This window comes from Emydura macquarii, unplaced genomic scaffold (genome assembly GCF_026122565.2).
Source record: "Emydura macquarii macquarii isolate MOO-44397 ecotype Brisbane River unplaced genomic scaffold, CSIRO-AGI_Emac_v2 contig_1230, whole genome shotgun sequence".
NCBI classification, from domain to species: Eukaryota; Metazoa; Chordata; order Testudines; family Chelidae; genus Emydura; species Emydura macquarii.
Genome location: NW_027131367.1, coordinates 22,968,132 through 22,980,563, shown reverse-complemented (window position 1 = coordinate 22,980,563; position 12,432 = coordinate 22,968,132). Strand labels below are relative to the sequence as shown.

Sequence of the window (12,432 nt, the reverse complement as noted above, 5' to 3'; positions counted from 1 at the left end):
CATTTGCATTCTTATGGCCTTGCTCTGTCTTTGTAATACCTTCATCTTATACTGAACTTGATAAGAGAATCTGCAGGAAGGCACAAGAGCTATGGATAAAACCCAGCTTTGGGAATACACAGGGAGAGAGCAGATGCTGAACCAGACGAAGCTGAACAGAGCTGAGCCAGTAAACTCAGTCTTTGGGCTCAGGGTCAATTACACCATTCAAAAGGAACTAATAGCACAGAACTGGAATTAGTTTCTGAATCAGCTTCAGGGAGGCTCTAGGAGGAGGGGAAAATGCTCCCATGTCAGTTACCAACAAAGAGAGGAGGAGATTGGAGGCAGGAGAAAAGCTACATGAAAAGTTGTTGGGGTTAGCAAAACCCTACATGGACGCCACTCACCAGGCTGAATTTCTCCTTCACCGGTCCATAGTCACTCATCAGTTTGCTTTTCATATTCAATTTCAGGATATCTCCACTGGAAGTGCCAACATAGAAGTAACTATCATCTTCCGCCATCTGGGGGAAGGTTTAAATAAGTAGATCAGGATAAAATCATCTATCTAGCTAGACATTTATTCCATGCCCATCATTGTGGTGTATGAGTGGAATCACTTCAGCATACCGCCCAGATTTTATTTGGAGGTGATGTGGGTAAAGTTTGTGTACAATCACACACAAAATGCTCCAGAGCTCTGTTGAAAGTTAAGATATTTTCCTAACTAAATACTGATAATGTTCATAAGCAGAAAAGAGATTTTGTGGGTGCAGAGCCTCTGGCTAAAACATAGTTTGCTTCTCTTCAGAAGCAGTCAAAATAATCCTTTCCCGGGAGAAAAATACTATAGGACACAGCCTGCTACATTCTTCATATGGTTATAACTGGCATTATTACAAATGGTCTCCATCACCCATAAGTCTGTTTAGCTGTATAGTTTCTACAGAAGAACACTTACCATGATACATGTGATTACTCTTTTCAGCTGCCCTGTTTGGCATTCAGTTGGCCAAATTTTTCGATTTGGTAGATCTAGTTCCCATACTCGAATAGTCCCACTGTAGCCAAAGAATACATATCATAAACACATTTATATATGCAGCTGTATTAAAACATCTCAGAGACATCAGTGTTCATAAAGGACATTTAGTATGTTATGGCTCGGATCCCCCATCTTCTTAATATAAAAAGGAAAAAAGTACAATTTTAGAAAGGCAAAAAAGAAATCTGTCCTTCTTATAAGGTAGGTTTACGGTAACTTCTACTGCACCTCTTACACCATGTTGACTTATCTGATAGAAGTACAAACTATGCTCTTGGGAAACAAATAATGACCTAGACACCTTCCATTACTCAAAGGTACATGCACTGTGGGGCCCTGGTGGCTCAGATTATTTCTGATAGTAGAAAAGGGACTGTCATAGAATCTTAGAATATTAGGGTTGGAAGGGACCTCAAGAGGTCACCTAGTCCAACCCCCTGCTCGAAGCAGGACCAACCCCAACTAAATTGTCCCAGCCAGGGCTTTGTCAAGCTGGGCCTTATAAACCTCTAAGGATAGAGATTCCATCACGTCCCTCCATAACACATTCCAGTGCTTCACCACCCACCTAGTGAAAAGTTTTTTCCTAATATCCAACCTAGACCTCCCCGCTGCAACCTGAGCCCATCGCTCCTAGTTCTGTCATCTACTACCATTGAGAACAGCCTAGCTCTATCCTCCCTGGAACTCCCCTTCAGGTAGTTGAATCCCCTCCCACCCCCCACCCCCCCATCTCTTCTGCAGACTAAACAAGCCTAGTTCCCTCAGCCTCTCATTTTCATTGCCCTCTGCTGGACTCTCCAATTTCTCCACATTCTTTCTGTAGTGGGGGGCCCAAAGCTAGACACAATACTCCAGATGTGGCCTCACCAGTGCCGAATTGAAGGGAATAATCACTTCCCGCGATCTGCTGGCAATGCTCCTACTAATGCAGCCCAATATGCTGTTAGCCTTCTTGACAATAAGGGCAAACTGTTGATTCATATCCAGCTTCTTGTCCACTCTAACCCCCAGATCCTTTTCTGCAGAACTGCTGAATAGCCATTCGGTCTCCAGTCTGTAGCAGTGCATGGGATTCTTCCATCCTAAGTGCAGGACTCTGCACTTGTCCTTGTTGAACCTCATCAGATTTCTTTTGGCCCAATCCTCCAATTTGTCTAGGTCACTCTGTATCCTATCCCTACCCTCCAGCGTATCTACCACTCCCCCCAGCTTAGTGTCATCTGCAAACTTGCTGAGGGTGCAATCCACTCCATCCTCCAGATCATTTATGAAGACGTTGAACAAAACTGTCCAGGGCATTCGAGACTATTTTCTATTATTATAACTTTATTAGCAACACAGAAGCCATCATATTATTTATTACCCATAAAAACTAAGTTAAAAGAACATTCAAGTTGAAAACTCAAACACTCAAAAGTTAGGAAATGCCAGAATGAGAGCTGCCCATGAACGTTAATTCAGTCCTCTTGTGCTGATGCATTATGATACAGTCTTTAATTACATGAGACAATGCTATTTTTTGCACAGGACTCCTGCATTCCTTTTATGGGGAATCATCATTGAGAGGGTCTGTTTCCAGTAGGGTCCCACAGGAATCAGTTCTTGGTCCTATGCTATTTAACATTTTTATCAATGACCTGGAAGAAAACTTAAAATTACCACTGCTAAAGTTTGCAGATGACACAAAAATTGGGGAAGTGGTAATTAATGAAGAAGGCAGGTCATGGATTCAGAGCCATCTAGATCACTTGGTAAGCTGGGTGTAAGCAAACAGTGTGTGTTTTAATATGGCTAAATGTAAATGTATACACCTAGGGAAGAAAGAATGGAGGCCCTACTTATAGGCTGGGGGACTCTAGCCTGGAAAGCAGTGACTCTGAAAAAGTTTTGGGGGTGGTGTGGATAATCAGATGAACAGAAGCTCACAGTGTAATGCTGTGCCCAAAAGGACTAACGTAATCCTGGGATGCATAAACAGGGGAATCTTGAGTAGGAGCAGAGAAGTTATTTAATCTCTGTGTTTGGCACTAGTGCAGCCACTGCTAGAATACTCCTCAGGCCCTATGCCACTAGCACTCCTAGCTATCTTCGTGATACCACTGACTTCCTGAGAAAACTACAATCAATCGGTGATCTCCCAGAAAACACCATCCTAGCTACTATGGATGTAGGAGCTCTCTACAACAACATTCCACACAAAGATGGACTTCAAGCCATCAAGAACATTTTCCCTGATGATGATATGTCACACCTGACAGCTGGACTTTGTCCTGACCCACAACTACTTCAGATTTGGAGACAATCTATACCTCCAAGTCAGTGGCACAGCTATGGGCACCCTCATGGCCCCACAGTATGCCAAAATTTTTATGGCTGACCTAGAACAACGCTTCCTCAAAACTCAACCCCAAACACCTCTTCTTTACCTACACTACATTGATGACATTTTCATCATCTGGATCCACGGGAAAGAATCCCTCGAAGAATTTCACCGGGATTTCAATAATTTCCATTCCACTATCAACCTCAGCCTGGACCAGTCCACACAAGAAATCCACTTCAATACAAATAAGAAATCCACTTCAAATACAAATAAAGGATGGTCACATTAATATCACCCTATACCGAAAACCAACTTACCACAATACGTATCTTCATGCCTCCAGCTTCCACCCTGGACACATTACACAATCCATTGTCTACAGCCAAGCCTTAAGATACAACCGGATTTGCGCCGATCCCTCAGACAGAGACAAACACCTACAGGAACTCCATAAAACATTCTTAAAACTACAACACCCACCTGGGGAGGTGAAGAAAAAAATTGACAGAGCCAGACGGGTACCCAGAAGTCACCTACTACAGGACAAACCCTATAAAGAAAACAGAACACCACTGGCCATCACCTACAGCCCCCAGCTAAAATCTCTCCAACACATCATTAAAGATCTACAACCTATCCTAGCAGATGATCCGTCTCTCGCTCAGGCAGTGGGCTACAGACCCATCCTGGCTTACAGACACCCCCCAACCTGAAGCAAATACTCACCAGCAACCATACACCCTACAAGAAGTCCAATCCAGGAACCTATCCCTGCAACAAACCCCGTTGCCAGCTCTGCCCACACATCGACTCTAGTGACAGCATCACTGGTCCTAACCACATCAATCACACCATAAGGGGCTCATTCACCTGCACATTCACTAATGTGATATATGCCATCATGTGCCAGCAATGCCCCTCTGCCATGTACATTGGCCAAACTGGACTATCACTACACACAAGGATAAATGGACACAAATCAGACATAAAAAATAATAACATCCATAAACCAGTCGGAGAACACTTCAATCTCCCAGGACATTATATCTCTGACCTGAAAGTTGCTATACTTCTACAAAAAAATTTCAAAAACAGACTTCAAAGAAAAACTGCTAAGTTAGAAATTATCTGCAAACTTGACACATTCAAACTGGGTTTAAACAGGGATTTGGAATGGCTATCTCATTACAAGAAGTAATTTGCTCTGATCACCCATTCTCATCTCCTACTCAATGGTTGTCATTAGGCCTCAAGTACCTGGCTTTCATCCACCTACCACATTGTTGTCTATGCCTTTGGATATGTATATGTTGCCTCCTATATATGTTGCCAATATTTGCTGTATTATTTCTATCAACTGCATCTGAGGAAATGGGCTGAAGCCCACGAAAGCTTATGCCTACTGACATTAAATTTGTTAGTCTTTAAAGTGCTACAGAACTCTCGTTGTTTTTGCTGTATACAGACTAACACGGCTACCCCTCTGGAACTCTTCTGCTGGAATACTGTCTCTTGTTCTAGTGTCTGCAAATCAAAAAGGATATTGATAAATTGGAAAGGATTCAGGGAAGAGCCACGAGAATGATTAAAGGATTAGAAATCATGCCTTACAGTGATAGGCTCCAGGAACTCAATCTATTTAGCTACCACAGAGAAGATTAAGGAATGACTTGATTACAGTCTGTAAGAATCTACATGGGGAACAAATATTTGACAATGGGCTCTTCAAACTAGTAGAGTACAATTCAATGGCTGGAAGTTGAAGCTAGACAAATTCAGACTGGACATAAGGTGTACATTTTTAATAGGGAAGGTAATTAACCATTGGAACAATTTACCAAGGGTTGTGGTGAATTCTCCATTACTGGCAATTTTTAAATCAAGAGTAGACGTTTTTCTAAAAGATCTGCTCTAGGAATTTTGGGGGGAAGTTCTATGGCCTGTGTTATACAGTAGGTCAGACTAGTTGATCATAATGGACCCTTCTGGCCTAGGAATCTATGAATCTACTCTACTATCTTATGATCAGATAGGACTACTATGTAAGTGAAGAAAGAATGAGGATGCTGCTCAGAACTGTTCTACTGCCAAGGCACAGTAACAAACAGAGAGCACAAGGACCTGGGGAATATGTCAAAGTGAGCAGTTTGCTTCTCTATTTCTACCTCCTGGTGCAGAGTGTAACAAGAGAGCTTGGCTGGGGCTGTAGAACCAGAGCTGGAAGTATTTACAATGATAAAACTGAAAAGGAATTGCAGCTTTTTCTCACCTCTTCCCTTCCCTCCCCCTCATCCCACCCTTATCTTCAACTCCCTTCATGTCACTCCACTCCTGTGCCATCGCCCCCTGATCTCGCATGCTTTGTTCCCTGAACATGTAGTGATCACTTTAAAAAAAATGTAAATGTGGAAATGTGACTGTTTTGTACTGAAGACCTCTTTTAGACCATATGGAGCTGATACCTGCACATCACCACGGCCAGTGCAGGTAAGAAAAAAAATCCAACAATCTCTGAGATGTCACTGTTCCTGCATTAACATGCCATTGTTCAGAGCCATTTATCAACTGCTCTTCCCGTGTAAATATTAGGAAGCAAATATTTTAATTGCTGCATGGAAAGCGCTGAATACAAACCCCTGCCATCAGTGACAGAAGTGATGCACACAGTTCCCTGTGCACTGCTTTGAAAACACTCTTTGTGCAGAACAAGCAGAAATGCCTGTAAGGGACAAGCTGATGGATATTCATAGTCTCCTTGACAGTGATAGGAAAAAACATTAACACTCCATGTTGCTTAACTTTCCTTCCTTCTAGGTAAAAAGTCTTTGCAGAAGGAAATAGGTTTATGGTTTTTTTCAACCCTCAACAGTTCTCTTTTGTCAGATAGGCAAGACCTTACTTTCCAGCACTAACGAACGTCTCATCTCTGGAGTTGGAGAATGCCAGGACGGTAGCATTTCCAGCACTACGGGCTGAAGCAGGGCTGCCACAGATGGCCTCTCTCTTAGCTATGCTCCATACAACCACACTGCAGGAAAAGAAGAGTTTAAAAAATAGTTTCAATTTGTTTAAATCATAAGAAAATGCCACAAATCAGTAGAATGAGGCTAACTTCCCAAATATGTTGCCTTATGAATCCAAGCTTGGGGTCACTTTGCAGAGATTATAACCATGGAAAACTTTCACCCACACTTTTTGGACATATATATATATATATATAGGATTGCAATTCATGTCCCTTGTTCATAAAGCATCTTAATGGGTTTGTATACTAGCCTTTTAACCTCTGTTGGTCAAGATTCTAATCATGAAATTGTAGAAATTGATCTGGTGGATCTCCTCCTATCCCCACTGTGACAGATGGGGCAACTTCTTGCAATATCTTTTGGAGACCACCTTGTATTAAGTGTATGAATGGTTTATTTACCACTGTGGGACAGGGACTGTATGCACTCTGCAGAGGGGGGGCTTACAACAGCTCCTCCAGGAAATGAAAACAGAAACAGGGGAAGATTATGGCAAATCACTCAGGTTATAACACCTCCAGAGAGGTACTGCCTCCTGGGGATGCTCATATAGCTGGTTCAAACTCGGTTCTCCAGAGACCAACATATGAAGAAAGGACTTTTGGATAAAAAGCCCAAGTTTAAACTGACTCAGGGCCTTTGTTCTGGTTCTAAGACAAATGAACGAAATCATAGGGAAAACCCAGTTGTGAGTTTTGAAGGACTGAAACCTGCCAAAACCCGTAGGCTGGAATTGGTAAGCTTTTCAGCATGTGTATAGTTTGTTGTATTGTTTTAATATGTTTTTTCTCTAATGCTTTCACCTTAAGAATAAAGGTGTTTGCTTAGAAGGAGCTGCGCTGTAACTTGTAACTGCTGGCAATACACTGGTCAGAGGCCTTTGAGAGAAGGCAAAATGCAGGCACTGCCTTTTAGGCAGCCTGACTTTCTGGGGATATGACCGTGTAAATCATGGAGCTGTGCAGCTTTAAAAACCCTGGTCAAAAGGGAGTGAGACATGAGTGAGACACCTCTGCCAAGGAGAGGTGACGGCTGAAAGATGGAAACCTTTAAGTGGGTGCCTTCGAGGGACTATGGAGGGAAAAATACAGTCCAATTACCCTGAAAGTATGACACCCACCAGAAAGACACCCTACCATTTCACATCTTTGGGTTTTGACTGGCAAGGAGTGGAGTAACAGAGATGATGCAAGTCAAGAATCAAATATGGTGTGAGAGCCACACACAACTTCCCTGAAATAGGGCCCAGCCATGCAAACACTGAGTAAGCACCAGGGGCAGAAGTCCTGACTGAAGTCAAGTAAGCATTACACCCAGTAATAAGTGTTTGTAGGACTGGGCCCTACATCTGGTTCTCATCTGTGCTACAATAGTATTCCTGCACTTTCATCTCTTCTTAATTGACTCAGAGTTTAAAAAAATTATATATTGCCCTGCGTGTACTCAAGATTCCTTCTGTTATTTGTGTGCTCATTTTACCATATAGTATAAATAGCATATTTCAAATAAAAATTGGATGGGATGTAACACGGCCCAGAGCAGAACTCACTGATGGAAATATCTGCAGAAAGATGCACAGTTTTCTCCCATGAGAAGGCCTATGCTTTCAAACCATTCCATAGCTCCCCAGAGAACCTCATCATTAAAGACATAAATGCTTTTTCCTGGGTTTATAACTGGGTGTATAGGCCCCATCCAAGGACTGATGGGGAGAGGTTTAATACACAATGTGCAGAAAAACCACTGCAGCTGCCAGCCCCTCTAACTGCATGGGAATGTGACTGGCAAATAATTCTGTCATAAGGACCTAGAAGGTGAGTGTGCTCCTGACTGTCTCTCTAGGCCAAATTCAAAGGGGAGTCCTGAGGAGTCTACACTGCTGTAATTTATACCTTCTTCATGCCCATATATTAAGCCAAATAGATTCCCTAAAATTCAGGCATTAAGGTTCAGAGGTGATGTGTCAGGGGCCTGAATGTAAATTAGTGTGAATTACATTGTATATGATAGAACTGCACGGTATACCAACAGTATAGAGTCCCCTCTGCATTTTGGGCTCTGCTGGGAATCAAACTCAGAGAAGGAGGAGAGGAAGCTGCCAGCAGCTTTTTTGCCTTCATTTATTTGGTCCTCAGACATGGGAGGTTTCTCTTTCACCTGGCTCTCTGCTTACATGAATTTTTTGATGGGGGGGGGGGGGGAAGAGGAGGGAGATTCAAAATTCGGTCTTGTTACCTGCCATCATCCTGGCCTCCCAGTGACACCAAGTAAAGGTCATTTGGAGAGAACGCCAGTTTTTCAATTTTCCCCTTGTGAAGTGACAGCCGAGCAAGCAATTCCTTCTTCTTGTAGTCCCACAGAATAATATCTGCCTGGGGCCCAAAGAACATTAGTTAGAATATCCTCAAGTTCTTAGGTCCAAAAGGTGTTTCTAAGTTAGGCTTCTTTCCAGCCCAGGATGCCATTTGTATGAGGCCACACTAAGACCATGTCTACACTAGGAGTACTTTACCAGTATAGGAATAGCAGCATGTTTTACCAGCAAAGCTGCTTTTATACCAGTATAGTAAAACTAGTCCCCCACCTCTAAACTATACTAGCAAAAGGGTAGCTTTATTGGCATAGCTCCACCTATACTAGGTGCTTCTGCCAACCTAGCTACATTGGTCAGAGATCTCTCATTTTCACACCCCTGACTGTCTTTGTGATGCTGGCAGAAGTCTGTTTGGTAGACCTGGTCTAAGAGACATGTCAAAAGAAAAGTTTAATATTGTGTTTCATTTTTGAGTCAGTGTAACATCAGGGCCAACAGGACAAAGAGGGACAACATACAAGATTGAGAGGTCCAAAACTGGACATTTTAAAATACCGTGTGATGCTACTGCCCCTTTCCTCCAAGGATCTCAGGGTACCTTACAAAGAGTGATTAATTCATTAATTCCAGTGAAATAGGCAAAACAAAGGGCCAGATTTTCAAAGATCTTTAGGTGTTTAAAGATGCAGTTAGGTACCTAGTGAAATTTTCAAAAGCACTTAAGTGACTCTGGAGCCTAAGTCCCATTTTCAAAAGTGATTGTACATTTAGCAGCCTAATGGGACTTGGGCGCCTAAATAACTTTTGAAAATGGGACTTAGGCATTTTGGAAAATATTTCCCTAAGTGACTTGCTTAAGGTCACATAGCAATTTAGAGAGAGATCCAGGAGTACCATGTCCCGTAGCCATGCCTCCCAGTCCCCTGAAATGCTTTTCCTCTTCTAGTACTTATGTTTTCCCCTCAAAATGAAAACTTCAATTATTGTTTAAACAAACAAGAACTCCCACTGCCAAAAGCTCAGCTCTAACATAGTTAGCCTATTCTAATATAGTTAAAACTAACAGGGCCTGCTGCTACAGACTTTTTGCTACTAAGTCAACAGAACTACACGCATGACTATGGACTACAAGATCAGTCCCCTGATGAGGAAGATTTCAGTTTGATACTTACCCCAAGTCGTTATTAGAATCCTCCAAAGATTAAAATAATCATTTAAAAAATGTTGCTCACCTTGAAGCCCATGAAAGTGACCTGTCCAGAAGCAACTAAACATCCACTCCTAGACACAGCAACACAGGAGACATTGTTAGTGTGGCCGTGCAGAAAAGATTGTGTGTTATTGTTCAGTCCTTGAATAATTACAGTACATCCCAGAGGATAGATAAAATGTTCCCGATCAGGGTGGCAGATCAGACCAGACGGTATATGCCCTACAACAGAAAGGGAGTAAGAGAGATAATTCATTGATTCACAGATTTTAAGGCCAGAAGGGACCATTAGATCATCATATCACAGGCCCTTAAATTACACCCAATTACCCGAGTATTGAGCCTAATAACTTATGCCTGACTAAAGCATAACTTATGTTTGGCCAAAGCATCATTTTCAGAAGAGAGTTATTCTTTATCCTCTAAATCAGAAAATCACAGTCAGTGATCACACTACATTTTTTTCCTGAGTGGAATGGCTTGCCAGAACTCAGATTTATAACCTTTGAGCACACTCATCCTCATTCCAGGGACAGGAAGGATGGTTAGGACACTAGCATTGGACTTGGGAGACCTGGGTCCAATTCCCTGCTCTGTCAGAGATTTCCTGTGTGACCTTGGACAACTCACTTACACTGTTTGGGCCTCAGTTTCCCACCTGCAAAATGGGGATAATAGCACTGCTCTGTCTCACGGGGTGTTAGGAGGATAAATATATTAAAGATTGTGAGGTGCTCAGATACCATGATGATGGGGGCCAGAAAAGTACAATCAATGGAATCGATTCCATCTACCCCTTTGTTCCCTCTCTTCTTCATTTATTCCCTCTCCCACATTCATCACCTCCGTTTTCCTACACTCATTCTCTCCCTTTCACTATTTCCCCATGTTTCTCTTTCCATCCAACAAACCCTCTCCTTTGCTCTCCCTTGAAATACATGGAACCAAAAGTTCTAATCCAAAAGTTGGCCTTACCCATGTTCTTCATGCATCTGAGGTAAATACTTGCATTTCAGGGCTGGTGAAGAGATCACTGAATGCTTATAGTGGTAAAGGTACACGAAAGGAGTTCTGCAAACTTAATATCCCTTCACCAGCATCAAAATGCATCCACCTCAGGGGCAGAGAGCTGGGCAACCTAGCAGATAACCGGCACACTGTGCAACAATATGGGGAGAGAAAGTTTTGGACAAGAACACTAGGGCAAAACCCTGGCTCTTAGGATAAGTGCTGTGGGATTTTAACATTCACACAGAGCGCACACGTGGAAGATTGGTTTTAAAATTCTTCTCTGGAGAGGCATGATAAACTGCCTGGAATTGTGTTGCATCCACCTCAGACCCATGCCCAAAACATAGGCAAGGCCAAGAACTGGATTTGAACCTTTGGATCTAAGCATTTCAAAACTAAGGCCATCCCTCTGGAAACTAACATAAACTTCACTGGATCACACCCGAGTCCTGATGTTATGACTGATGTAGCACAGCAGGCAGGTGTGCCACTGTACTGACAGGTCCAAGAGATGCACCCCGCCTTGAGGTTATCAAATCCAGACCCACGGCAAAGAGCCATGAGGATGAAAAGAGGCTGTTGGAGGAGACAGAGTGAGAGCCTGGGGGGCTGTAGGCGGCTGGATGGGGAGAGAGGGTGACTTCCCTGCTCTGTAGGCGGAGATGTTGTTAATAGTGACAGTGAGTGGCAGGGTACAGGAAGGGGGCCTGGCCTGGGGGCAGAAACAGGGTGTGCGCGGGACCCACACAGGCAGGTCACCGCTCCCAGGGATGGGGGCGGGGCCTTTTACCAGAGATTGACATGGACCGTGAGCGTCCTCCCCAGCCACAGCCACAGCCACAGCCTGCCCGGGTCCCACAGCTCCGCCGAGCCTGGCCCCGCCACCCCACCGAGCTGCCGCCCACAGCTCCCCCGACCCGGGCCCCAACCCGCTAGAGCCCGCAGCCCCCCAACCCGCCCCCCAAGGAGGCGCGCTGGGCACCCGGGGTGCGGTGCGGTGCGGGCCCGCCCGGTACCGTTGAAGCCGATGACCGCCTGCAGCTCCAGCCCGCACAGCGCGTCGCCCTGGGGACCCGCCTGCCCCGCCATGGCGCTGCCGTCCGCGCGCACCCGGCCGGCTCGGTGGCTGTGTACACCTGGCACTATGGAAACCGCGCCTGCGCACAAGCGGCCGCCCCCCCCCCGTAGGCCGCGCATGCGCAGAATCACAAGCTGGGCCTAGAGAAGAGGGGCAGGTGGTCTTGACCCCAACGCACTATCTTCTAGGGCTGAGGGCAGAGGTCATGACCCCACAGTGAGCCCCCTTTGCTGTGGAACCACCCTGAGCGTCCATCCAGGGTGCAGCCTCCAGAGACCAGCAGGCTCTTGTGGGCGCAACCTGCCCTGGAAAGACCATGTATCCCCTCCCCCACTGGGGGTGACCCAGCATCCTCCCACCCCATCAGCACAGCACACCCCACCTGGAGGGGACCCAGCTTCCCCACCCCACAGCGCGCCCTGCTGGCAGGGGACCTGGCA

The 12,432-nt window shown here is 44.6% G+C and overlaps 1 protein-coding gene across 2 annotated transcripts in view; it reads right to left on the bottom strand.

Moving 5' to 3' along the window:
• Positions 1-12,037, bottom strand: part of CFAP52 (cilia and flagella associated protein 52) — a 36,524-nt gene extending 24,487 nt beyond the window's left edge. The window contains exons 1-6 of one of the 2 annotated variants that reach the window (XM_067547884.1): positions 11,931-12,037; positions 9,926-9,974; positions 8,615-8,751; positions 6,253-6,381; positions 944-1,043; positions 390-506 (exon numbers count right to left, since the gene is read on the bottom strand). In XM_067547884.1, the coding sequence (XP_067403985.1) occupies positions 390-506; positions 944-1,043; positions 6,253-6,381; positions 8,615-8,751; positions 9,926-9,937 (495 nt within the window). In that variant the 5' untranslated portion in view covers positions 9,938-9,974; positions 11,931-12,037. Of the gene's footprint in view, positions 1-389; positions 507-943; positions 1,044-6,252; positions 6,382-8,614; positions 8,752-9,925; positions 10,126-11,930 lie in introns of both variants that reach the window. The other variant, XM_067547883.1, reaches the window with a different exon arrangement.
• Positions 12,038-12,432: the final 395 nt, after the last annotated feature.